The 25838-nt window shown below is 35.7% G+C and overlaps 3 protein-coding genes across 3 annotated transcripts; 1 reads left to right on the top strand and 2 right to left on the bottom strand.

The window, feature by feature from the left end:
- Positions 1–69: 69 nt before the first annotated feature.
- Positions 70–5020, bottom strand: slc16a8 (solute carrier family 16 member 8). The gene is made up of 5 exons (XM_051123559.1): positions 4290–5020; positions 3021–3249; positions 2792–2935; positions 627–1457; positions 70–515 (listed from the first exon to the last, which is right to left on the bottom strand). The coding sequence occupies exons 2-5, from the start codon at positions 3235–3237 to the stop codon at positions 340–342; spliced, it is 1368 nt and encodes a 455-aa protein (XP_050979516.1). The 5' UTR covers positions 3238–3249; positions 4290–5020; the 3' UTR covers positions 70–339.
- Positions 5021–5960: 940 nt separating this feature from the next.
- On the bottom strand, positions 5961–7159 carry cby1 (chibby homolog 1 (Drosophila)). Its single transcript, XM_051123560.1, has 5 exons — positions 7042–7159; positions 6591–6698; positions 6395–6500; positions 6194–6306; positions 5961–6070 (listed from the first exon to the last, which is right to left on the bottom strand). The coding sequence occupies exons 2-5, from the start codon at positions 6666–6668 to the stop codon at positions 5990–5992; spliced, it is 378 nt and encodes a 125-aa protein (XP_050979517.1). The 5' UTR covers positions 6669–6698; positions 7042–7159; the 3' UTR covers positions 5961–5989.
- A 954-nt stretch (positions 7160–8113) lies between these two features.
- zc3h7bb (zinc finger CCCH-type containing 7Bb) lies at positions 8114–25740 on the top strand. Its single transcript, XM_051123693.1, has 22 exons — positions 8114–8356; positions 9388–9448; positions 9571–9607; positions 9721–9918; positions 10072–10230; positions 10792–10872; positions 10961–11020; positions 11151–11193; positions 12124–12374; positions 12473–12773; positions 13316–13374; positions 13512–13611; positions 13715–13876; positions 16556–16761; positions 16867–16967; positions 17084–17265; positions 18892–18968; positions 19125–19396; positions 19625–19730; positions 22426–22534; positions 22653–22786; positions 22873–25740. Exons 2-22 carry the CDS (start codon positions 9390–9392, stop codon positions 22909–22911), a joined length of 2736 nt encoding a protein of 911 aa, XP_050979650.1. The 5' UTR covers positions 8114–8356; positions 9388–9389; the 3' UTR covers positions 22912–25740.
- The last annotated feature ends 98 nt before the right edge of the window (positions 25741–25838 follow it).

Here is a 25838-nt window from a genome sequence, read left to right as displayed (position 1 = left end):
TTTTTGTATTTTCAGTTTTCACTTTGTTTTAGTCATGTGCTTTTTTAAATAGTTTTGTTTATCTTTATTGTTATTTCAGTTTTTACATTTAGACAAGACATTACATTTTCTGAACACATAATACGCACATAATACATAAAACCAACATGAATATAAAATAACATTTCCCACATGGTCAAAAAAGTGGTGCTGATTGTGGCATTATGTCATTTATATGCAACAGAAATTAGAAAAATCTAAACACACTCACACACAATAGTGTATAAGACACTAATATGAATAAAACTAAATAAAACATAATTAATCGAAACAAAAGTGTCCCATTTTTGTCTCCGTTGTTTATCTTTTAGGATTGATTTCCACATCACCGTGATGTTTCTGCTGTGCGTCTTTGTGTTTCTTCCAGCTAATAAAGAAGAATGATGCAAGGGCAAGAAATATTCCAGCAGCGATCAGCTCTCCTCCAGCCATGTAAAATATCAGTTCATAGTTCTTGTACTTGTCCACCAAAAATCCTGTGGGAAAAAATACATGAAAGCAAAAATTATTTATTACATTTATCATAAAAATGACCATTTTATAACAGACGATTCAATCTAATATTTGTTTTCATCACCACAACTCACCAGCAGAGGGAGGTCCGATCAGCACACCCACTGCCTCAAAAAGAAGCACTAGTCCAAGTGCACTGGAAAAACTGCTTTTTCCCACAATACCCATCAGCACTTCAAATTGTAGAGCACCCACCATGCCATAAGACAGCCCAAAGAACACACAGAAGATAACCAGCCCCTTATAGTCAGTGCTTGTAGCTGAACAAACATCTGTTAGGCCATTGAATAGCAAGGCAAGGCTAAAGAAATAAGGCATCTTGGGTCGGATCCATTTTAAACCGGCCACTATGCCGCACGTGGGACGAGCAAAGATGTCAATAAATCCTATAATAGATAACAAAAAGGCAGCATCCTGGTCAGGCACTCCTTGGTCCTTAGCGTAGTTGACTAGTAGAATAGTTGGAACAAACAGGCCGAGGACAACTATAAATTTTGCAATAATATAGATAATAAGCCCTGAGTCAGCAAGTACACTGAAGTCCAAAAGCTTCTTTTTACTGGGTTTTTTGTCATTGTTGTTTTCACAAACGATATTCTCTTGTCCAGCCTCAGGAGGCAGCATTTCCTTCAGCTCTTGTGAACTGGCTATCACTTTCCTTTCTTTGAATATCAGAGGTCTCATAACTGCTCCACAGGTGCAACAATTGAGCAGAAGACCACCGGTGATGAGAAAGCCTCCTCTCCATCCATAGTTGTTGAGCAGCACTTGTCCCAATGGAGAAAGAGCTGACAGAAATACAGGGCTTCCAGCTGCCGCCAGTCCATTAGCAAGTGGTCTGCGTTTGTCAAAATAAGACCCCAGCATAATCAGTGATGGCTGGAAGTTCAAAGCCAGTCCAAGACCTTTAAAGAGACAGAAGCATTATTCATTTAAAATGTGTATTTTATCAACTCTGCCATTAACTATTTAAGGATTTGGTTGTAAAATAGTATTTTTTTTTTATTAAACAAAGGTTTGTGTTGTGCATAGTAATATCATTACCCCCAATGTTCAGTTCATCCTTTTTAAAAATGTAAATTTGATTTTTCTTTTTCCTCAGAATTGTGAGATAAAACTCATAATTGTAAGTTATAAAGTCAAAATTGCATATATAAACTCACAATTCTGACTTTTTTCTCAAAATTGTGTGATACAAACTCACAAATGTGAGAAATAAAGTCAGAATTGTGAGATAAAACAACTTAAGGAGGGAAAAAAGACTGACATTCTCAGAACTGCGAGCTTGAATCTCACAATTCTGACTTAAACTGAAAACTGCAAGATATAAACTCGCAATTCTGAGAAAAAAGTCAATTGTGAGTTTATATCTCGCAATTTTGACTTTATTTCTTAAAATTGCATGTTTATATCTTGCAATTCTGACTTTATAACTTGCAATTGTGAGTTTATTTCTCAAAATTCTGAAAAAAAGTCAGAATTGCGAGAAATAAACACAATTCTGAGAAAAAAGTCAATTGTGAGTTTATATCTCGCAATTCTGAAAAAATAGTTAATTGTCAATTGTTTCCATCTTGCAATTTTGACTTTATTTCTCAGAATTGCAAGTTTATATCTCAAAATTCTGGGAAACAAAAGTCAGAATTGAGAGAAATAAACTCTATAAAAAGTAAATTGTGAGTTTTTGTGTCACAATTCTGATTTTATTCCTCAGAATTGCAATTTTATTTCTCAGAATTGTGACTTTATATCTTGCAATTCTGACCGTATAACTCGCAATTTTGAGTTTATATCTCAAAATTCAGAATTGCAAGATGTAAACTCACGATTCTGAGAAAAAAGTCAATTGCGAGTTTCTATCTTGCAATTTTGACTTTACTTCTAAAAACTGCAAGTTTATATCTCAAAATTCAGGGAAAAAGTCAGAATTACGAGATATAAACACAATTCTGAGAAAAAATCAATTGTGAGTTTTTATGTCACAATTCTGATTTTATTTCTCAGAACTGCAACTTTATTTTTTAGAATTGTGAGTTTACGTCTTGTAATTCTGACTTTATAACTAGCAATTGCGAGTTTATATCTCAAAATTCAGAATTGCAAGATGTAAATGCTGACAGAATTGTAATTTTTGGGCGAACCAATCCCTTGGGATCCCTTTAACCAATATTTCTCATACTAAGACTAACAGAATATATGCATTTATTTTTTTTTTTTAGATAAAATGTCTTTTAGTCACCTGTAATGACACCTGCAGTGAGGTAAAGCTGGATAATGTTAGTAGTGAAAGATGCAATTATCATCCCTGCTGAGGCCAGCAATCCTCCAACCAACATGACTGGGCGGCATCCAAATTTATTAACCATAATGCTACAGATTGGACCTGGATTAAATGAAAATGAATATACTCAAGATTAAAAAGAAAAATACCTTTTTAAAACTGAACTAAAGTTTTTACAGTATCTTACCTGAACCATACAGCATTGCTAATATTATAGATGAAATCCAGGCTGTGTCACTGTATCCACATTCGAAGTCCTTCATCAGTTCTTTGAAATACACACTTATAGCTTTCGGGAAGGCATATGAAAAGCCAGTGACGACAAAACATCCAAGTAGAACGATCCAGCCCCAGCCACCATCTGGGGCTCCTACCGTCTCTCCACCCTCTACAACAATTCCCATAGTTGCTCAGGCCTCCAAAAGAGAAAACATAAAAGGTTATTGATATACTTATATGTAGAATCCAAAAAACCCGTGCTCAGACAGAACAATTTCTCTTCAGCTGATGCTCTACTGAACATGTGCTGCTGTTCAAGCACCTGCATCACATTTACAAAGGAAGTTAGTTAGTTACATGAGCACGCGCCACAAATTTCCCTTCACCCCCCCGGGAAACACAGTCATAGGCCGACTTACTCATTATGTGGTTGCAATGACACATATATAATGTATCATAATGAGTAAATCTTTTTTTTTTTCTTTACCAGTAACGTGTGTTATAAGTGATTAACTCTTCACTGCTCTCAAATGCCAAGTCCCTGGTTACACCTTACATTTTATTCTTGCTTGTATGTAGCATCATAAAATGTATGGAAATGTGATTAATTTAACAGCATGTACTATTTGTACAATGATGAGAGAATACATTCAGGGTGTGGATATTTAGTTTTCATTGAAAAAGGTCTTTTATTCTATTTTTGTGTATTACTGTAATATAATCTGATTAAAAATGTCTGGCTTTGATGTAAACAGACATCTGACAGATTAGCCTACAATTAGGACAGACTTAAAGTTACTACTTTCAAATTTTACATTACTGAAATTCATCAATATACTGTTATAAAAATTGTATTTGAATCTAGACATAAATCTCTAAGATGTGTTTTACTCCTCTTCTTTGTATTGAGCAAATGTGTAGTGCTCGCATTATTTAAAATCATTTTCATTAATTTTACATATTCATTGTACAGAATCTCTAAATAGTTTGAAAATATTTAGGCATGCAAAAGTTTTGGACCCCAACAGTTTAGTGTAACCATACAGACTCTAAATGTAACATTTGTATATCATAATCAATTAAAACACCAGAATGAGTGGTCATAAGCACAAGTGAAATCCAGGTGCTCTTCAATTAACTGAGAGATGTAAAATCTTCTTAGATAAATAAACATAAATATTAGCTTGAGAACAATTATTTGATTGTTAGACACTCAAAACACAAGTAATTGTCTTACCTGGCTTTTAAAATGACAAAAATAAATCTCTTCAAGCAGGTGTATGATCTACCTGGCCTTCTTAGTAGACATAATGTATATAATCTAGATACATAAGGCACTGTCTTGTTATCAAGCGATCCCCATTGCACTGTAGATATGAATTATTTTAAAAGATAATCTGCTAAATAAACCTGCTGGCGCACCTCCTTCCTTTCCTTGTACTTCCTGCTAATAATCTGTAAATAATCTGCCCACAAAGTCTCTTATTTATAGGTAACCGGGTGAAATTCCCGGACAGGACAAATGGTATTACAGAATTATTGTTTGGTTGTTTACTTGTTTTGTCAGTACAGTAAATTGCACAATGTGCTTTCATTCTAAAAACAACACAGCGTCATTACACTGATGTAAGTAGTTTGGATCTGTATTAAAAACCAAATGTGATACAGTAACAAATGTTCTTTAATTGGTTTGGAAATATGGAGTTTAACAGCAAAATATTACATGAAATGCGTTGACATGTCCACTTGTGAAAAGTCAAATCACATAATAGAAAAACTTAGAAACGCTTTGGCATAAAATTGGTACAAGATTCACTATAACTAAAATGTATTTGATTTATTATTATTACTAAAAAATAAAAAAAAACGTCAGATCTAGAGTTTGCTAACTTAGGCGTGTAGTACGTGCCTCACACTCCATATGAAAATCCTCTTAAATCTGCATGTACATGTTTAAACCTTTACAGCTCTTGGCTAATCTTCCTGTTCAACCAAAGAAAGAGTGTAATTGTTTTCTGTTATTTGAATGCACATTCAGATCTACACATGCTGAATGTAATCTAAACATATTAGAAATGATCTTTAGCTGATGCTTTATGTAATCTGAAATGTTTCAGTTTTTTCAGCATGTTTTTGACAATGGTAGTTTTGAGAGTATTTTCTACACAATATAGACGTTTTAAGGCAAAATAAACAGAAAATGTAAAAAAAACAAACAAACAAACAAACAAACAAAAAAACAGATGCTTACATAAAGATGACCTCAAATTATTAATAATATAATTATTTGCTAAAAATGAAATATACAAAGTAATATAAAGTGTCTTAAACAATTAATGTAAGTGATATTTAAATATAGTCTTTAAATACACTACCAGTCAAAAGTTTTTGAACTGTAAGATTTTTAATGTTTTTTAAAGAAGTCTCTTTCGCTCACCAAGCCTGCATTTATTTGATCCAAAGTACAGCAAAAACAGTAAAATTTCCTGTTCGAATATATTTTTTTAATATAATTTGTTCCTGTGATTTCAAAAAATATACTCAACTGTTTTAAATATTGATAATAAAAATTATATAAAATGTTTCTTGAACAGCAAATCAGTATATTAGAATGATTTCTGGAGTAATGATGCTGAAAATTTAGCTTTGATCACAGGAATAAATTACAATTTAAAATATATTTAAATAGCAAACGATAAAAGAAAAAAACAAAAACACTTAAATAGAAAAATGTCAACATTTTATTGTTTTTGCTGTACTTTGGATCAAATAAATGCAGGCTTGGTGAGTAGAAAAGACTTCTTTAAAAACATTAAACATCGTACTGTTCAAAAACTTTCGACTGGTAGTGTAGTTCCACCAATTTCATTGTAAAAATCCTATACTATACACACACACACACGTAAAAAAGGCTGCATTCCCATTTATTTCCTTTCGTCATTTCTTTTTCCTAGAATTACTCTTCACATCTTCAAGTTCCTTCTGTATTAGATGTGTTTCTGCTGTTGACTCTGAAAGCTTAAAGGAAAAAAATAAATCACTTTGCAGTTTGCGCAATTAAATTTATAACTGTAAATCGATTTAGCCTACATATTTTTCAAGCAATTGTGGCTTTGAGCATTATATACATTAAATACTCACCATATCAAGTAAAACCTCAATCTTTAGCCTGAGTAGATTATTCTCCTCTTCTAACTGTAGATTCCTCTTCTTTAATCGCTGTACCTCTTTCCCCGATACATTACCTCCTGACTCTGTGATTGACAAAGACATTCATTACATTCCTTAAACATGCTACTGTTATTAAACTGAACTGGTCTTTTTTAGTGTAGAAGGCCATACCTGAGATCCACTGGCCATCTTCAAATTTTAAGCTCTGGCCGCCAATATTCATCACCGGGGATCCATATTCCAGACCTAATTCGATCTCCCGTGTTGACCGATCCAGCTGATAAAAACAAATGATGATTTAGCCTCTTAATATATATTATTTAATGTGAATGTGAAATGCATTTTACTAACAGAAACTTGCACTTACTGTATGTAGATTGGAAAGGGATGCAGACTTTCGAGGTGGTGTTTTTTTGGGACTGAAAATGTTGCCAAACAAAGGCATTTTGAAGAGTATATCGTCAGACCTTCTAACCTGCATCAAAATAACACATTTCAATACATGGTCTTTTTAGCTTTTTAGCATTAAGCGCAGTAGCCAACATATAACTGTCCACTCAGGCTAATTACAGTTGTCCGGTAAAGCAAACAAAAGGCAAATAATCTTAATTTCAAAATGGCAATTACGTAAAGTGATAATAAGATAAGATAAGATAAAATGAGATATAAAACAACAACAAGGTGACTCCCGTTATCTTCAAGAGACTAATAACAGAAAAGAAGCTAGTTATAAATACACATAGTCTTCTATATATCGATCGAGCACAAATGATTTTTGGACATAAAAATGCATGTAAAACGTAGGGAAAAATGCTTACACGGTTAATTTAGTTTCTCCTCACGACTGCTTCAACAATGCTCAAAGAAATGTGTAAACAAACGGATAATTCCGGAGGAGCCTAGCAACGCCGGAAATTCAATTTTATAAGTTAAAAGTACCCTTCCAAAAAATACCCTACACTTACATATGAGACATTTTTAAGCATATTTTAATTTGGGAGAGAATTTTTAAGAGAGAAAAATGCATACCACTATCTTTACACTATTAAGTACACTATGCTTTGACTTTTTGATAAGCCTTCCTAGTTACCTATAACGCTAAAATCTGCACATATTCATGTCAGGCCAGCCCTCTGACAGTCTGTAAAATATCTAATAATAATAACAATAATAATAATCCTGTGGTATTCCTTAGATCTCTTGTAAAGTACATAGAAATGCACATTTGGAGGCATAACGTGCCCATATAGTGCCATTGCTTTGACCTTTATAAAAACGTCAGCCCTCTTCTACTTTTATTAGGTTACGTTAAAACAATATTGAATATTTAATGACATGGTGAATGAGTTACATTGTGTGAATAATAGTACAGTGCAATATAGAGGCACTGTTGCATTTAGACTACACAAAATGAATAGTTTTGAAGATGTAATGGTTTTTAATCACTAAACATGTTGGGAATATAATCTAAATCTGTTTTAAAACTACAGACTTTGATAGATAAACTATAATTTATGATAGAGAGATAATATCAATATGTATTTGTTTTTCTCTGTTGACGTAATACAGTCTCAGCAACTATTAATTGTAATTTTACATTTTTAACTAAAAAAAAAAAATATATATATATATATATAGGTGATTTATTTTTTTCATATAATCTAAAAGGTAAAAATTGCTAATATAAATATGCAAAGATACTATAATATCTATATAAAAAAATCGACCTCCAAACCAGAGACTGACATTCGTACCTGAATTAAATGAATAGGCAGACAATATTTTTATTTATTTATTTATTATTAAACGCGAGATAGCCTTCTGAAAGAGTAGCCACGTTTTTGTAAAGAAAATCAGCCATGCCCCTAGTGGCCGAGTGCTCCAGTTTGAACAAAAAAGGCTCCATCTCTCTGCCTTTAGGACCTCACAGCCTGGACGGTTTAGTTAAACTTGAGAGCAACTTGGGGAAAACGACTCAAGTCGCACATCTTCTGTCCGTTGATTTGGGGCAGGCGAATGAATTAAAATTATGATTTTGAAGGAATAAAACACCCAAACCTTTTACCTGATAGTTAAAGGGATTTGTTGCTATAACAAACAGTTCCTGGTGGAAGAGAAGACCTAAAGTCTTAGGTGGGTTGAATGTCCTCCCAATAAGGCTCTCTTTTAGCTTGCTACATAGCTGACTTTTGAAACGAAGACTAACTTGTATTTAACATTTTAGTAATCAACCCAATCTAGGGTTTACTTTATCCTCCGGTGTTTTATACCAGTTATTATTAAGGTTAAAAAATAGCGTCCTCGCTGCAGCAGTTCGGTAAATGTAGCTTGCTAATTGGCTACCAGGAGAATTTTAAAGAGATTTTTATACGACATTGTGCAGAAAATCTTTGTTAGAATTTAATTATAAAATATTAGACTGTAGTAATATGTTTTGGGTGTTTGTTGGCACCGTTTTGTGTCTGTATGTGAAACTCATCATTGATATTAATTGGTGTAAACAAACCTGAAGTTGACAGCATTAGCGGGCTAGCCGAGCGCTAGGTAGCAATGCTAATGCTAAACCGAAGCCCGTGCAAGTTAACTTTCTCGTTAGTGTGCTCCACTGACACTACCTTTCAACGTTAAATCGGTAAAATATGTAATATATTCTAAATTATATTTAGGAGTGTTTTAAGCACGGCTAAATGATGGAATGATGGTATTTGTTTTTGATTTCTCAAGTCCGGAGAGAGTTGCATTAGTGGGTGTTTTTCCTAGACGAGCCCGGGGATGTGATACGAGTAGCTCATCTCAAATTTTAGGCCTTGGATATTATATATCTGTATTATCTACTCTTTGTGCATAAAATGATGTGTTGAATTACTTAATTGTGCTCAGTTATGTCTAGAAAAGTTTGAATCTTTAGTTTTTTTCCCTGACTAATTACCACAACTACATTTTCTAAATCAGTATATCAGTTTCAGATGTTAGCTAGACTGTTAAAAACACATGTAAATAAAATGTTTTTATATGCAACTTTGTTATTTTTATAATTTGTAAAACCACTTGCAGTAATTGTATGTTTTGTCCTTACAAAGTGTATTTTTATTTTGTTACACCATACGTTGTTTACATGTAATAAAATATTTAAAATGTTGCTTGTTGGTTGTTATATGTTACAGCTATGGATCTAGAACGACAGAAGCGCAAGGAAGAAATTCAGAAAGCCTTGGGATTCATTCAGTAAGTGTGTAGATGTGCTGCATTTTAATAATGCATATATAATATTAGCTGCTTCCCCTCTGCTCTGTGTTTATGTGTTTGTCATCCCATAATTGCTACATTTATTTTTCTTTTTGGCACAGGTCATCTTTGCCTTTTCCTGAACCTGAGGGTTATGAGGTATGATTTATATGTAATATCTCTGAAGAAAAATGGCTCCGCTTAGGTAATCCATATTTATTGTATTTCACGAGCTTGTTTTAAATAGAAACTCTCTTGCTTTGTTTCCCCAGGCATTCCTGACTCAGCTAGTATGTAATTTGCTGGATGAAGGTAACGCAGTGTATCGCGATGGAGAGTGGAGACAAGCATCAGTCCATTACAGCGAGGGTGTGAATGTAGCTCGCTATGCTCAGTCTGAAGCACTGGTCATTCCCCCTGAGCTGTTAGAGAGCCTTTATGTGAACCGGGCAGCTGCTCATTATAGTCTGGTAAGTTGGATTTTTGGTCAGTTGGCTTTTGAATCTGTCGTTGTAAACTGAGGATTTAATGGAATTTTAATGTGCAAATTATGTAGTAGTACAGCAGTTAGTGTTGCAAAGACAATTTCTGCAAATCTGACTTCTCTTGTGTGTTATGTTTAGGCGGAGTATGAACGGGGCGTCCAGGACTGTGATAGTGCACTGTGTGTATCGGAAGGCAGTCGCAGGGCACTCTACAGGAAGGCACTTTGTCTGAGGGAGCTGGGCAGACTCAGAGAGGCTTATGAGTGTGGCACTGGATGCCTATTAACGGCCCCTCATGTATGTTTTCATAAGCTGAAGCAATGGCATGTTAATCTGCAATTTGTATTATTGTTTGTATCATTCAAAATTTTGAAGTCAGAAAGTTTTTAGTTAGCCAAGATGCATTAAATTAATAACAATTTTAAACAAATCACCATTTTCAACACTGATGACAATACAGAATGTTTCTTGAATACCAAATCAGCATGTTGAATGATTTTTGAAGTATCATATGACACTGAAAACTAAAAAAAAAAATCAGAAATTCAGCTGTACCATCACAGGAATAAATTGCATTTTAAAATATATAAAAAAAGAAAACATCTATTTTAAATTGAAGTAATACTTTACAATATTTTTTACAAAATATTTTACTGCATTTTTTTTAATTAAATGTAGCCCAAGAGATTTCTCTCATACATTTAACAAAATAAAAAATCGACCCCAGACTTTTGGATAGTAGTGTATATAATTTGGTGTGTACAATTTTCATTTAGAGATTTGTATGACTTGTCTTGCCAGTTCATGTGATGCTTAACTAACAAAACATTGGTTGTTTGCATGCTTTATTTTAAACAGGACCGGCAAGTCAGTGAGCTTGCTCAGGATCTAGCTAACAAACTTGGTTTGAAAATACGCAAAGCGTACGTCAGCCCACAGGTTTGTCTTTTAGCTTAAATTTAAATATTGATAATTTACACTTTATATAATTGTACTCATCCTGACATGTCACACCTTTTCAATTCAGCTTGATTCTACAACATCTGCAGCAGACAGCAATGGAGAAACTAATTCTCCTACAGGGGAGGCAAGTTTTACAAAACCAGACCTTCCCTATATTGGTCATGAAGTTGCTTTATGAAATAAAAAGCTGTTTTGTAAATTAAGAATTGCATGGTTTGAGTTACATTAACAAATCTCCTTGTTTTTCTTTTCAGACTTCCTCAAATGGTCTTGAGTCTTTGACTGATATTGGATCAGGTATATTATATAAATATGCATATGCAATTATTTCAGAATGTAATTAAAATATACAGTGGTGGCCAAAATGATTAGAACACTAGTATTTTCAATAGCTACAAAATGTTTTTAAGTTGGTTGTTTCTATCTTTTGCTGTAGTGTGACCGTAGGAAATATCAGTTTACATTTCCAAACATTCATTTTGCCATTAATTGTAATAATCCAGTGAGATTTTTGTTTGCACAAGGAGTCTGACAACAGCTAGTGCTCCACACAGAGATCTGATGTCATCATCATCCAATCCATCTGGAATTAAATGAAGAAACAGAACAAACTGAAACCAGAAGAACTGTGGCAATGTCTCCAAGATGCTTTAAGAGACCTAACTGCATAGCTACCTGAACAACTATGTGCAAATGCACCTAGGACAAAAGCTGCTTTAAACGCAAAGGATGCTCACACCAAATGTTGATTTAATTTAGTTAACAGAAGTTAATTGATAAAGAAAATCTATTTATGACATTATTTTTGACAGCATCCTCATTTTACAGCATTTTTACAGAAGTGCCTAAAACGTTTAACAGTACTGTAGCTTTGCAAGTAGTTTTCTTGAAGCATTTTGGAGACGCTGCCACAGTTCTTCTGGATTTAGTCCATCTCAGTTTATTCTGTTTATGTCATTCTAGACAGAATGGATGATGATGAGATCAGATCTCTGGAGCACTGGCTGTTGTCAGACTCACAGGATTATTACAATTAATGGCAAAATGAATGTTTGGAAATCTAAACTGATATTTCCTACTGACACTACAGCAAAAGATAGAAATAATTTAAAACCATTTTTAGCTAGTGAAAATACTAGTGTTCTAATAATTTTGGCCACCACTGTAAGTACATGAAATGAAAAAAAATGAATTGGGTGATTCAGTGTTCTCATCTCTATCCCATAGATTTAACAAGTGCCCAGTGCATCCCTGCTCCTTTGGCTACACCAATCCCAGTAAGTGATGACCCACAGATGCCCACATTGAGCCCAGTTGTGCCCCAAGACATGCCAGAAAGCCCAAGCCAGGAGCCATCGGGGCGGGTGCCGTATTCTGTGCCTGTATCTGAACACATGGAAGGATGTGTGATGAATGAGGACAACTCATGCCTGGACACTTTGCTAGAAAGTATTCCCAAAGGAGCCGAGGTCAGCGTGGTGAGTGAAGTAGAGAGCAGTAGGGAGGGACAGTGGGACATAGTTGCTCAATACTGGATTGTACTGGATCAGTACTGATTTTCTTATCTCTCCATCAGAACCCAGTTCAAGGGGTCATTCCCACTAACCTACCAAACACTGCTGTGGGTTTGAGGCCTCCATACTCTCCAGGTCTCACACCATCCTCCGCTCAGCTCTCGACTCCATATTTCAACTCTGCTGTCAGTCCGCTCCCCCCACTGGAGTCGTCCTCGGTTCTAGGTCAAAGCGAAGCCTCGTCCCAGACGATGGACTCCCTCGGTTCCTTTAGCTCTGGAGCTGGAGACACTGCTGGGAAGGGGGGGTCTGGATCACTAAGCACAGGAGGACTGGATTCCCTCTCTGAGTACACACTTCCTGGTAAGTGTTTTAACTTGGAATATGATACACACTGTTGTTTTGAGAAAAAAAAGAGTTTACTGTTATTTAGCGAGAATGCATTAAATTGATTAAAAGTGACAGTAAAGACATTTAAAATAGAAAATATGCTGTTGTTTTGAACATTCTATTCATCAAAGAATCCAGAAAAAAAAAAAAAATGAGTTTCAGTTTCCAGAATATTAAGCACCACATCTGTATTCAACATTGATAATAATTAGAAATGATTAGAATGATTTCTTAAGGATCATGTGACTCTGAAGAATGGGGTAAATTCCACTGAAAAATAAGTTTGCAATTATAATTTTATTTTAAAATATATAGAAAAACAATGTTACTGTTTAACTGTATTTTGATCAAATAAATGCAGCCAGGTGAGCATGAGAGACATCTTGGAAAAACATTAATCAAACCATTTATAGCTGTATTTGAATAATATATCAAATGTCTTGATGTGACAGTAATTTAATATTGAAAACTAATATTGAAAAATTTCATTCATTTTCCTTTCTTTATAATCTTAGGTGGACGAATCTCTCACAGTTTCATCCCCAGTTTGCGGAATCATAATGCCACCAATGCAGTGAGTTTTACCTGTTCTGTACCTGTAAACTGCTCAGTTTTAGCTCATAGTCTTACTCTTCTACCTATATAACTTTAAATGTTTATAAAAAATGGTTTGCTATCAAGTGGTCAGAGAATTGTTCTTGCTTCCAACAGAATGGACCAGTTGGTACCAATCTTTCTCTGCTGTCACGAAACCCTCTGGCTGCCACACATGAGTTCAGACAGGCCTGCAATGCTTGTTACAGTCGCATAGGTATTGTACCTCTTAACAGTGTGATTTGATAAATAGGTACATATCAGAACTATTCCTAAACAAGTTATACCTGTCTGAAAGAATTGTATCTTTTCTGAATTAGGGCCACGAGTCATGGACTACCATTATCAACCTGATGCAGCGCATCGCTGTAAGAGAGATGTGCTGCTCTGTCGCCTCAAATCCTCAGATGACCCCACCTGGAAGAGGGTGCGCCCCCGTCCTGCTCGTAATAACTTCCTTGGGGCGTTTGTTCTCTGCAAAGGTATGGCCAAGAATAATTTTAAAATAATAAAAATTGATTTAAAGGATTCGTTCAGTTCCAGAATAAAAATGGAATGACAATTTACTTACCTCCTTGCCATCCAAGATGTTTATGCCTTTCTTTTTTCAGTAGAAAAAAATTAAGGTTTTTGAGAAAAATATTCTAGGAATTTTCTCCATATAGTGGACGTCAGTGGGAATTAGGGTTGGGTATTGTTTGAATTTTATTGATTCCGATTCTTAACGATTCCTAGTTTTGATTCCAATAACATTAAAAAGTCAATAAAAATTAGGTCAATTGTTTTTATTCTGTATTTTTACAAAGCTTTCTGCTGCAGCTGAATAACATGAGCACACTTAGAACACTTAGGCCTTAAAGAGAAACTTTTGCCTATGGTTTTAATAAAAAATACCATGGTAAAAACAACTAATAAATGACTAATATAAATTTCAAACATTAAATTGTTAAAGGCAAGTAAACGGTGAGTAATAAAATAGGAACAAGCAAAAAAATTAGCAATAGCATAAGTAAATACAATTGAACAAATTCTCATTAGTTGCGAAAGATGTTCAGTCAAGATCAGTGAATTGTTTTTTGTTCTTGCATTAACATTAATGACGGGCAGTACGTTTATTAGACTGCTGTCTTTTAAATCGTTAAGCGGAACCAAAGTGCACATTCTTATCGAATATCCGGTTTGTGAAAATTTGGAATCGGTTCTAAAATGGAACTGGTTCTCTACCCAGCCCTACTGGGAATCAACGGTTTGAAGGTCCGAATTGCAGTTTCAATGCAGCTTCAAAGGGCTCTACACAATCCCAGCTGAGGAATAAGGGAATAACGTGAAGACGTGCATCGCAGAGTTAGTAAAAGATGAGCATTTGTGGTTATATAGTATATAAATTTTCATTTAATGTTTTTTTTTTTTAAGAAAAATTACATTGTTTTGCTAGATAAGACCCTTATTCCTCAGCTGGGATCGCGTAGAGCCCTTTGAAGCTGCATTAAAACTACAGTTTGGACCTTAAACCTGTTAAAGTCCAGTGGAGAAAAATCCTGGAATGTTTTTCTCAAAAAATGTATTTTGGACTGTAGAAAAAGACATGGATGCCTTGGATGACATAGGGGTGAGTAAATTATCAGGAAATGTTCCTTCTGAAAGTAAACTAATCCTTTAATTGTGGTTCAGTAAAGTATTATTCAATATTTTAAAATATATAAACATTAAATTACTTGCATGCACAGATGATTGTGGATGTATCGTGGCAGATTGACATCCTCACGTCTCTCCCTTGCAAACACGTGCTGCACTCTAATCTTTTATCTTTTCACTGGATTGTGATTGCTTTCCGTTCCATCAGTAACTCTTACTGACATGATTTCAGAGAAGCTTTACAAGCATTTTATATTTAATCTTTCCTCAGGCCTGTTACTGGCTATCACATGAGCAGATAACAGCTCTTTAACAATAGTGCTATGGTTTTAAGTCAAATGCGCACAAACCAATAAAAACTTCCAGTTTATTGCATGGCCACTACTAAAACATAAAATGCTTTCATATGGTAGAAACCTCACTGCTATTTTCTGTAAGATAAAATACTACTGTTTATGGGTATAATTGTTTATATGGGGGAGCAAAACACATTTAAGTGGTCTGGAATTTTAAAAATGTCATATCCAGAACCAGAAAACTCATGGGTAACTCATGTGTTCCTAGGTTTACTTGGCTTAAAAATATTTTGTCAGCACACTGCACTCTTTGTTTTATTTCAGCCTGTGTGTACATGTGTTCAATAAGTGTAATAATCTTTAGTTGTTTTTATTTATTTATTTTTTTAACCTAAGACACATTAGGAGAAACATTTGCGTAATCCAGTGAATGCACTAAAAATATAAAATCAAATCTAGAATTTAATTGAATCTCAATTCCTTGAATTTAATTTGTAAAATCATAATTTGCAAATCAAAAACCTGTGGATTGAATTAATTCGCTTTTTACCCAAAGCTTAAAGGATAAATTCACTTTCAAAATGTGATCCAAGATGTTCATGTCTTTCTATCTTCAGTTGTGAAGAAATTAATGTTTTTGAGGAAAACATTCCAGTATTTTTCTCTATATAGTGGACTTCAATTGTGGCCAATGGGTTGAAGGTCCAAATTGCAGTTTCACTGAAGCTTCAAAGGGCTCTACAGAATCCCAGCAGTGGAATAAGTGTCTTATCTAGTGAAATGATCAGTAATTTTCTTAAAACAGTAAAAACGTATGTACTGTTTAACTACAAATGCAACAGCCTGACCTCACGCATTACATAAGGTTGGAAAGGTCACACGTAACCTAGGCAGAAGTAACAACCCAGTCTTTACAAAGTAAACATGCAAAGGAAGTCAAACGGCCTTTACAAAAAAGGTAAAACAACGATGTCTGACAATTTTCAATTTGGAGGAGAAAATTAGATGGATGGAGTTTTGAACCGAAGTATTCGAAGTGATTTTTGTGTGCCATAATGCATGAAGAGCTAGTGCAAAACGAGCATTTGTGTTTTTTTGACTGGTCGTTATGCTAGATAAAACCCTTATTCCTCCATTGGGATCATATAGAGGCCTTTACAAACCTTACATTTACAGTTTAATAATGATATCATTTAATAATTGAGCTCATTGATCATTCTTTCTTTGCAGAGGTGCAAGAGCGTCAGGAGTGCCAATATGGTGAAAACTGCACTTTTGCCTATTGCCAAGAGGAGATCGACGTTTGGACACAAGAGAGGAAGGGAGCTCTAAGTCGTGAGCTTCTGTTTGACCCTTTGGGCACCAACGAACGACGGGCCCTCAGTGTCACCCGTCTCCTTCAGCTCCATATGGGCATGTTTATGTTCCTCTGTGAGGTAATGTGCACCTTCATATTTAATGCCTATCTTGGAGCTAGAATTGTTGCGTTCTTGTTTTGATATGTTGTCTAAGTGATTATTCTGACCTCTGCCTTCCTGTAGGAATGTTTTGACAGTAAGCCTCGTATCATTAGCAAGCGAAGCAAGGAGAATCTCGCTGTGTGTTCCAACCTCACTGCACGACATCCCTTTGATGATAACAAGTGAGTCTTTTTTATCCCTTGCTGCATTAAGACTTGAATTACTAATATGATTTTGCAGCACTTAAGCAGCCATCACATCATATCCCCTCTCATATGTTTGTGTCTAAACCGGACAGGTGCCTGGTGCACGTGGTTCGCTCAGCAAACGTGCGCTACAGTAAAGTACGCCCTCTTCACCCACTCTGCCAGTTTGACGTGTGCCGCCATGAGGTGCGGTACGGCTGTCAGCGGGAGGACAGTTGTTCCTTTGCACATTCAGTCATAGAACTCAAGTGTTGGGTGCTTCAGCAGGACACAGGTACGTAAGACATGCAGTAATAATGTTTGTATGTATTGCTTATAGGGTAAGTTCACCCAAAAATGAAAGTTATGTCCTTAATTACTCACCGTCATGTCGTCCCAAACCAGTAAGACCTTCATTCATCTTTGGAACACAAATTAAGATATTTTTGATGAAATTTCAGACTCTTCGTAGACCAGAAAAGTAGTATGGACATCATTAAAAAAATCCATGTGAAATCAGTGGTTCAACCTTGGTACATTTGTGAACACGTGTAGAAGACGGACACAGAAATTAAGAAATAGTTGAATAAAGTTATTTTTGTTTTCTTTGCACACACAAAGTATTCTCGTAGCTTTATAAAATCACGGTTGAACTGATGTCACATGGAATGTTTTAACAATGTCCTTACATTATTTTCATCAAAAATATCTTAATTTGTGATCCGAAGAGGAACGAAGGTCTTACAGGTTTGGAACGACATGAGGGAAAGTAATTAATGACAGAATGTTTATTTTTGGGTGAACTGTATCCCTTTAAAAATCTTTTTGCCCCTAAATGTTTAAGGGTTATTCCTGGGATTCGGATTTCGAATCATTTTACAGACCTTTGAGTCTTGTTCAGCAAAATGTACGAATCTTTTTTCCAAGTTATTTCGTTCATTTTAACAAAATAGAATTAAAATGTTACGTGTTACTTCTCTAACACATCTACTGCTTACACAAACGGTAATCACACTACAAACAAGACAAAACTATAATGCTATAAGAAACAGAAAAGATTAATTCATTGTTTACTTGGGTCTTTAGTCTATGATTAGCTCACCTCACCTCTTATTTGACAAGTTTTCGGGTTTGAGTCGTTCGCTCATCACGTGACAGCCACATAAGATGAACGAACGACTCGAAGAACCCGAAGACTCGAAACAGTTGAACTAATTCCACAGAACGTAATAGGATGTTGTGCATGCGCAACTGAACGAATCACTCACCGAGACGACTCGTTCTTCCCGAGTCACATTAAAGATTCGTTCAAAATGAAAGAATCGTTTAAGAATGACCCATTACTAATTCGTAGCATTGTGGACACGCATCCCAGAGCCTGTGCTACACAAGCTTTTGTGCTTAAAAAGTATACAAATTTTTATTTTTCGAAAAATAAATGACAGATCGTTTCACTAGATAAGACCCTTCTTTCTCGGCTGGGATCGTTTTGAAGCTGCATTTACACTACGTTTTGGAAGTTCAAAATCGGGGCACCACGCTTTCCTCAAAAACTATAATTTCCTAAAAAAACATAATTTCTTCACGACTGAAGACAGAAAGACATAAACATCTTGGGTGACAAGGGGTGAGTAAATTATTTGTAAATTGTTGTTCTGGAAGTGGACTTCTCCTTTAATGACTGAGGTGGGAAAATATGATTTATTTATTTATTTTAGAAAATGAATTATATGTAGTTGAAAACAATATATTTTCCAAGTTGAAATGCTACTGAATACCAGGAATGACCCTTAAACAGTAGTGTAGGGCATTACTGTCACTTCTGTACAGTTGTTTTGCCCCATGCTCTGGTTCATTACGGTCTTAGCATTTTTAGTCTTTAAAAATAAGAGTTTTTGTTTGTGCTTATGTGTTGGGTCAGGTATTACCCATGAGGAGATGGTCCAGGAGTCTAAGAGACACTGGCACAGATTGGAACAGAATGCACAGCGACAGAAGGTGAGGCCGAACAACAGCACTCTGCTGTCTCACATATGCTCATCTTTGCTGTAGTCTTGTCCTTTTATTTGATTACTCCTGCAGCAGATTTAACTCTATGTAAATGTTGTTGTTTTAAGTCTAGTAAGTCTTTCTTTTTTCACCCACCCTCTTCAGCCCATGCTCGGGCCCCACCAGCCCAGCGGAAGCAGCAGTAACAGCAGTGCTGTCAGCAGTAGTGCTGTGGTCTCTGGAGGAGTTGTCAGTGGAGGAGGAGATGGCATCGGGGGCGGAAGCACAGGAGGAGGTGGAGGAGGACTTGTGGGATGCGGTCGAGGGCGCGGCTTGAATCTGAAAATGAAGTTTGTGTGTGGACAGTGTTGGAGGGAGGGCCAGGTCAACGAGCCAGACAAGTCCCTTAAGTATTGCACTGCCAAAGCCAGGCACAGGTTAGCTTCCCTCATTCAAGTAGGCATCATCTTACCACCAGGATGGACAGTGTGTGCTCATTAAAAATTAACGTACTTGTAATGTTTACTGGAACAGTCATGTGACTGTTTTTATTGGATAAAGTAGACAGCAGCTTTGCCTGAGGTCTATCATAATGGTATTTGGTGTAATATCCAGTGTGATTATGGTATAATGCTGCTTTCTGCTTTGTCTATTCTTCTTTCCAGCTGGACAAAGGAGCGCAGGGTGTTGCTAGTGAAATCGTTTGAGAAGAAAAAGTGGGTTGTAGTGCGACCGCTGCCTTTTTCTCGTACCTACCCACAACAATATGATGTGAGTCAGTCCTTTGTTGATTAAATTATTGTGACAGCAAACAGAAACTGTTCTGTGAGTTTCCTCAGACAAGCAGGTTTTAGTGTTGACACTGAGCAGCGGTGCTGTTTTCGTGATCTGTTAAACATCATGCAGTGTAATATTTACGGTAATGGAAGTTACGGCTATGGTTAATTATGAAGAAATACAGTTTCTTGTCTAATGTTTCAGTATATTATCTAGTATTTAATTCAGTATATTATGTTGATCATTCTTTTTAGAAAGATGACAGGTTGAATACACATTTACAGTAAACGTTAATATTAGTGCATCTTAATATTATTGTAATTATTAGGGTTTGGTATAGGTATAGATTTCAAGTTATTGATTCGATTTGTAAATATTTCAGGTACATGGTAGTTTTTCTTAAAATAAAAAAAGCCTCTACCATCTAATGCTGTTAACTATAAGGGAACTTTCTCATTACTATTATATTAAATGTTAAAATGAATGACAGCGCCAAATCTGTTCTTCAAAACTGTTATCCGAACTGCTGTTCAATTACTGTTCATTTGTAGATATAATCATCAATGTTTGGATAAAGAGTAAGAGTACAGAGTAGTAGTTAGTACAAAGTGCTTGAAGTACTTGAACTTGACTTTTTGAACTTTAAGGCCTGGAAAACACTTGAAAATACCAATATTCCTGAAGAGGTTGAAAAGTGCCTTGAAGAAAGACAATGCATTTATTAAATAAGTGTTTAATTTAAGCACATAATGTTTTCACGAAATTAAAACAAGATCATACTTTCTTTTTTCTCGCCTGTTTCATTTAATGTCATAAAACTATCAAGCTAAACCAGTAGTAGTACTGACAGCGTCATGCAAACATGGCTTAAGATGCAAAAAGAGGAACAGATGAAACAAATCAATTGAGTGAGTCATTTAAGCTGGAACCGCTCCGATTGACTCTTGACTTCTTTTGATTTCAAGCCATTCACTAGCAAAAACAGATCAAATTAAATGAGGCATTCATTTTCGAATTTCGACATTGCTTGCAATGATTTTTAAAACCATTGTTTCGCAACATGATTCACTGTTTCAAAGCTCTGCAACTGGAACGCGTATCACGAATCATTTGATTCAGATAGGGCCTTCAAATTGTGTATCGCGCAATTGGTTTAGATCAGGACTTCGGAGTGGGTTCGCGAATCATTTGATTTAGGTCGGAACTTTGTGTATTGCAAATCAATTGAATCAAAAGTTGCATAGTGTGAATCATTTGATTTAGATCGGGACTTCAGAGCAGGTTCTTGGATCATTCCGTGAATTGAATGATGCACGTTCCACGCTCCGAATCCTGATCTGAAATGCTGGTTCGTAATTCATTATTGAGATCGGGACTTTGGAGCATGGATCTTGAATCCTTTGATTTAGATCGGAACTTCGGAGCGGGTTGGCAAACTTTTGCTTAAGATCAGAACCTAGGAGCATGGATCCCAAATCATTTGGTTCAGTTTGGGACTTTGGGGCAGTTTTGCGCACCTTTTTTTTCTGTTTTTTTCTTTTTTTTAAAACAGTAGAAAACATCAAACCACAAGTGAGATCTCTGATTGAAATCCTTGAAAATCAAAAAAAGTAGTGCTTGAAAAGTCCTTGAAAGTCCTGGAATTTTATTTTACAGTATCTGTACGAACCCAGCGTATACAAACATTTAAATTACACATAAAGCCATTTTTATATCAACTTTGTAATGATATCATTGTTTCTACTTTAATTTGTGTTGAAAAATAATTATTTAAACAGCTGTCGTAACTAGTTTTCATGAGAGTTTTCTTCAAACAAACATATACATACATTTATGTATATATACATAAATAATTAAGACATCACTAACACTCAAAGATCCTGCATAGACAGCAACTACTACGTTCAAGGCCGAGAAAGGTAGTAAGGACATAATTAAAATAGTCCATGTGACATCAGTGGTTCAACCTTAATTTTTTTCTTGCATGTGGTGCTGCTGACGCAGGAGCTGGTTTATTTTTTATTTTTTTGGTCACATTAAAGTATGTCAGAATTTCATGATAAAAATATACCATTTAACCATATAACCATATAACATTTCAAAGCTGAGACTTTCTCTTATCAGAAAGTAAGAACACAAAATCTTTTGAGATTATTGGATGGCTGGCAGCCTACAAATAATGTTAATGAATTTTTATTCACACATGAATAGGCGTAGACAAGATTGATTGAAAGATTGATTCTTACTCTACTGTATCTTTGTTAAATCAGGAAATTTTCAACCCAGGCCTCTTAAATAACATTAATTATGTAAAATATTACATGTATCATGAACCAAAGACCACATCTTTAATAGTGTTCTGGAAATGGAAACATTTCAGCCCCCCACGCAGTGCATTTTGGTCATTTTTAGCTAAAACTTCATGACACTGATTGTAAACACATCTTTTCAATGGCTTTGAGCCAGAAAGAATTGCCAGCAAACAGCTCAAAATAAACTGTTAAAAGTTTAAATGTTTAGTTCACAAACAAATTTTAACAGAAGGTTGTTTCCTATTTAATATGACTTTTAAATAAAATGGAAATTTAATTTAAATGGGGGGTGGGGTGTGTATGAGGCATGTATGTTAGTCTCTATGCAACGTTTTTGCATTTTGTTTTTTTTTTTTTGACTCTCCATTTGTTTGCAGATGTGCGTTCATGTCATGAAACAGAAGAAGTGCCACTATATTGGGAACTGCTCTTTTGCACACAGTTTGGAGGAGCGAGATGTGTGGACCTACATGAAAAACAACAGCTGTGAGAATCCATTTCCTTCAACTGAATGATTTATATCTTTATCTTTTATGTATTTTTATGGGTGTGATTCAGTGATGTTTCCTTAACCCAAGCTGTGTATCTCTCTGTGCTCTTTAAGTGAGAGACATGCAGCAGATGTACGAGATGTGGCTTTCACTGACCAATCAGAACCGGCGTGCAGACGGCACCTTAATGACTCCACCCCCAGAGGAAAAACAGATCGCCATGCCAACTGACTATTCTGAGTCAATGGTGGGTGTCTGCCGAAATAAATGATTTGTTTGTGTGATTAGACCTGTTGTTTTTGAACCGCATTTATCCATACTTTATTTTCACAGGTTGGGCGACGGATGTCTGGTGGCGGAGGGGATCTGTGACCTGGGCCCGAAAGTGTGTGGTTACAGGCGGTCTGGATGAGTCTTCCTGTTCAGATGTCAGCTTCTAAAGGCGCCCTTTCCCACTCTTTCAGTGCCACTCTGGGAAGTACCAGGCTCTGATGCCCTTCAGGGCAGAGCGCCTGATTGTAGAACTAACAGCGATTGTTGCCACATACACACACCCCACATGCTTTTTCACCCATTATCAAACACATTCGCCCACTCGCTGACGGGACACTTCATGTGGTGTCACGTGAGTGCACACTGGTACTTTCACAGCTAACTCTAGTAAAGGCGGTTTGTTTTTACGTTCCCCAAACATGTCTAAGGAGTTGAAGATCTGTTCCCACAGTGCTTTTTAAACTCAAAACCAAAACAGACTGGTTCTCCCCGTATCAAATCAAAGCACCTGTCTTGAACGCCACTCGTGTTTCACTCAACTATGTGGCGTCAGATTGATAATTTTGTCTTAAATGGTGCTTAACTCTGTGTTCCTGCCATATTGGTAGAAGAGTTTGAATGTACAGCCAAAAGTGGCCATTTACAAGAAATTTGAGATTTGTTCTGATGACGAATGTATTTGATACGCCAAGGCAATTAATAATGGACTAACTAAGTAAAAGCCACCCTAACTTGCATAAAGCCAGTCACAGATCTTGCACTGACATGCACTCTTTCCTCATTCTTTTCCTTTTGCACTGAGTGACACTTTGGCAGTGCTTGATTAAAGAATAGGACAGAATGCACACATTTCTTTGGGTTGAAAATACAGTTTGTATTATTATTATTATTAGTTTTTTTTTCTTCAGAGATTGGCGATTGAACTATGCTTCCGTGTTTGTTCATTCAAGCTCTTAGATTGGGATTTGAAGTGCGTTACCTGTACAACCCATTAAGTACTAGGAGACTCTTGTTCGCCGCACAACGCGGGCCAGTACTCATATGTACCTGTATTAATTTCTTAAGAGCATGAACGGAGATGCATTATAAGGCAAAAGAGCTGTACTTGCCCTGCCTATTTGTAGTAATATTCATAATATACTGTCAAGACATGCAGTGCTACCCTTAGTACGCCTCGTCCTTACTTTAAGTGGACATGATATATATATAAATATATACACAAACACACGCACACACACATATATATTTACTATATTGGCATACTACTAATGATTATTGATAACTTAGCAGTTAAGCTTAATTAAGTATAACCTTACCTTGTATTGATTACATAGAACTTCTTGTTATTGAGCTATGCTATGACATGTATTGCTGATTAGATGGTTAGTGATTTTTTTTTTTTTTTTTTTTCTTATGAGCCATTCCAGACGTGTCCGATTTGCGAGGATTAGATGAGAATTTGCTGCCCCGAACTGCCTATAAGTGATATGGTAATTGAAGCACCCTGATGGTTTGTTATAGAGAATAGAATCAAGTACTTTGTTGCATTGAATTTCAGGGTTTAAAGACATGTGAAGGAGCAGATTTGGCTTGGTAACAGATTCCAGCTTGTATGGAGATTGAGAGGGACGTTCTGGAGTGACCTAGTACGCTTTACCGAGGGATCATATTATTACTACTGCTATTATTATGATGATGACAGTGATGATAATGATTGCCATTATGACTACTTCTATCTTCCTATATGCTATTGATATATGTATATGTTAATTGCTATGTATAACACTTTAAATATATGTATCCATGTATGAATATAATACTTAACAGTGAATTATGTCTGTGTATGCTTGGTGAGCTGTCTGCAATAGAGGAATTGATCCTAGGTTAGTTACCTGTCTGTTTTCTAACTTGAACACAATGAAAGGCAAGTTGCACCTTGTGTTTTAGTTTGTTTTTTGAAGCCTGGGATCTCTTATAAGGATTTCTAGAGTGGTAGTGAAGAGATATTATGCCTTAGCAAACTCCTTCAACACCATGGTCTTGATTGAGGTTTGATTTGAGCACTATACTGTGATGGATCACGAAGCATACATGGATATTTATGTTTGTCTGCATAGCGCCTTATACTATACATTTATATACAATTATAAATACCTTAACAAATAATCTTACTCTTTCAGTATAATGATATATACACCGTTAGACAACTTGTTTAAAGAAATAGGGGAGGGAAGTGTATCGTAAATGTTCTCTGGTTGACAATGGAGACTGGTTTTGCACATCTGAAAAATTGGCACGGTAAAGCTGAGGTAGTGTGCATAACCGTTGAGAACACAACCTAAAAGCTGAGACGCTCATTAAACGGTCTCTGTTGTTCAAACATGGGATGGAGTTTGCAATCATTCATATTCATATCAAAGGGTTAGTACTGCTGGCCATTGACTGTCTGAAGGCTGCAGTAATGGTCATTTACTCCCCATCATCCTCATTCTCCATTTGAGTTTATTTTATCGCAGAACTGGAATGTTCTGGGCTCTCTGGACTTTGAAAACCGAGGAAGATTGCCCGTTTTAAAATGACCTTTGTGTTGCGCACTTTCTAGGCGAAGTGTAAAGCAGAAATACGTTCGTAATAATTCATGTTCAGCCTGAAAAGACAATGTGGGATTTAGCGAATGTTGGATTATATCGGTTGAGATGTTTCTGTTGAGATGGGTTTATTTTTCACCTGCTTAGATAACCAGTAAAAATCAGGGTTTTTGAAAAAAAAAAAATGAAAAGGAAAAACAACAATGCCTCTTTTTGTACTGTATTTTTACATTCGTTTGTTTTGTTTTCTCCTTTTTCTCCCTGGTTGGAAGTGAAATACTGATCACAGTGGACCAAATCTCATGAAAGTGTTTAACAATAAATAGACTGTTTTAGAAAATGTGTCTGTGTTTGTTCATTCAGTTGTGAGAGATTTGATTTAGATTACCAGTCAAAAGTTTTTGAACAGTAAGATTTTTAATGTTTTCAAACAAGTTT

The sequence above is a fragment of the Labeo rohita genome, chromosome 12 (genome assembly GCF_022985175.1).
Source record: "Labeo rohita strain BAU-BD-2019 chromosome 12, IGBB_LRoh.1.0, whole genome shotgun sequence".
Taxonomy (NCBI): Eukaryota; Metazoa; Chordata; class Actinopteri; order Cypriniformes; family Cyprinidae; genus Labeo; species Labeo rohita.
The sequence above is the reverse complement of the archived record's forward strand: the minus strand, read 5'-3'. Positions and strand labels throughout refer to the sequence as shown.

What these genes read in the sequence shown, in the direction of transcription:
- cby1 (XM_051123560.1), bottom strand. Translation starts at nt 6,668, where the DNA reads ATGCCTTTGTTTGGCAACATTTTCAGTCCCAAAAAAACACCACCTCGA. An exon ending in CCCTTTCCAATCTACATACA is followed by an intron (nt 6,501 to 6,590) that starts GTAAGTGCAAGT and finishes TGTTTTTATCAG; the next exon opens with CTGGATCGGTCAACACGGGA. An exon ending in AGATGGCCAGTGGATCTCAG is followed by an intron (nt 6,307 to 6,394) that starts GTATGGCCTTCT and finishes TGTCAATCACAG; the next exon opens with AGTCAGGAGGTAATGTATCG.
- zc3h7bb (XM_051123693.1), top strand. Translation starts at nt 9,390, where the DNA reads ATGGATCTAGAACGACAGAAGCGCAAGGAAGAAATTCAGAAAGCCTTG. An exon ending in AGAATGCACAGCGACAGAAG is followed by an intron (nt 18,969 to 19,124) that starts GTGAGGCCGAAC and finishes CACCCTCTTCAG; the next exon opens with CCCATGCTCGGGCCCCACCA. An exon ending in ACTGCCAAAGCCAGGCACAG is followed by an intron (nt 19,397 to 19,624) that starts GTTAGCTTCCCT and finishes TCTTCTTTCCAG; the next exon opens with CTGGACAAAGGAGCGCAGGG.
- slc16a8 (XM_051123559.1), bottom strand. Translation starts at nt 3,237, where the DNA reads ATGGGAATTGTTGTAGAGGGTGGAGAGACGGTAGGAGCCCCAGATGGT. An exon ending in AGCAATGCTGTATGGTTCAG is followed by an intron (nt 2,936 to 3,020) that starts GTAAGATACTGT and finishes CATTTAATCCAG; the next exon opens with GTCCAATCTGTAGCATTATG. An exon ending in CACTGCAGGTGTCATTACAG is followed by an intron (nt 1,458 to 2,791) that starts GTGACTAAAAGA and finishes GTCTCTTTAAAG; the next exon opens with GTCTTGGACTGGCTTTGAAC.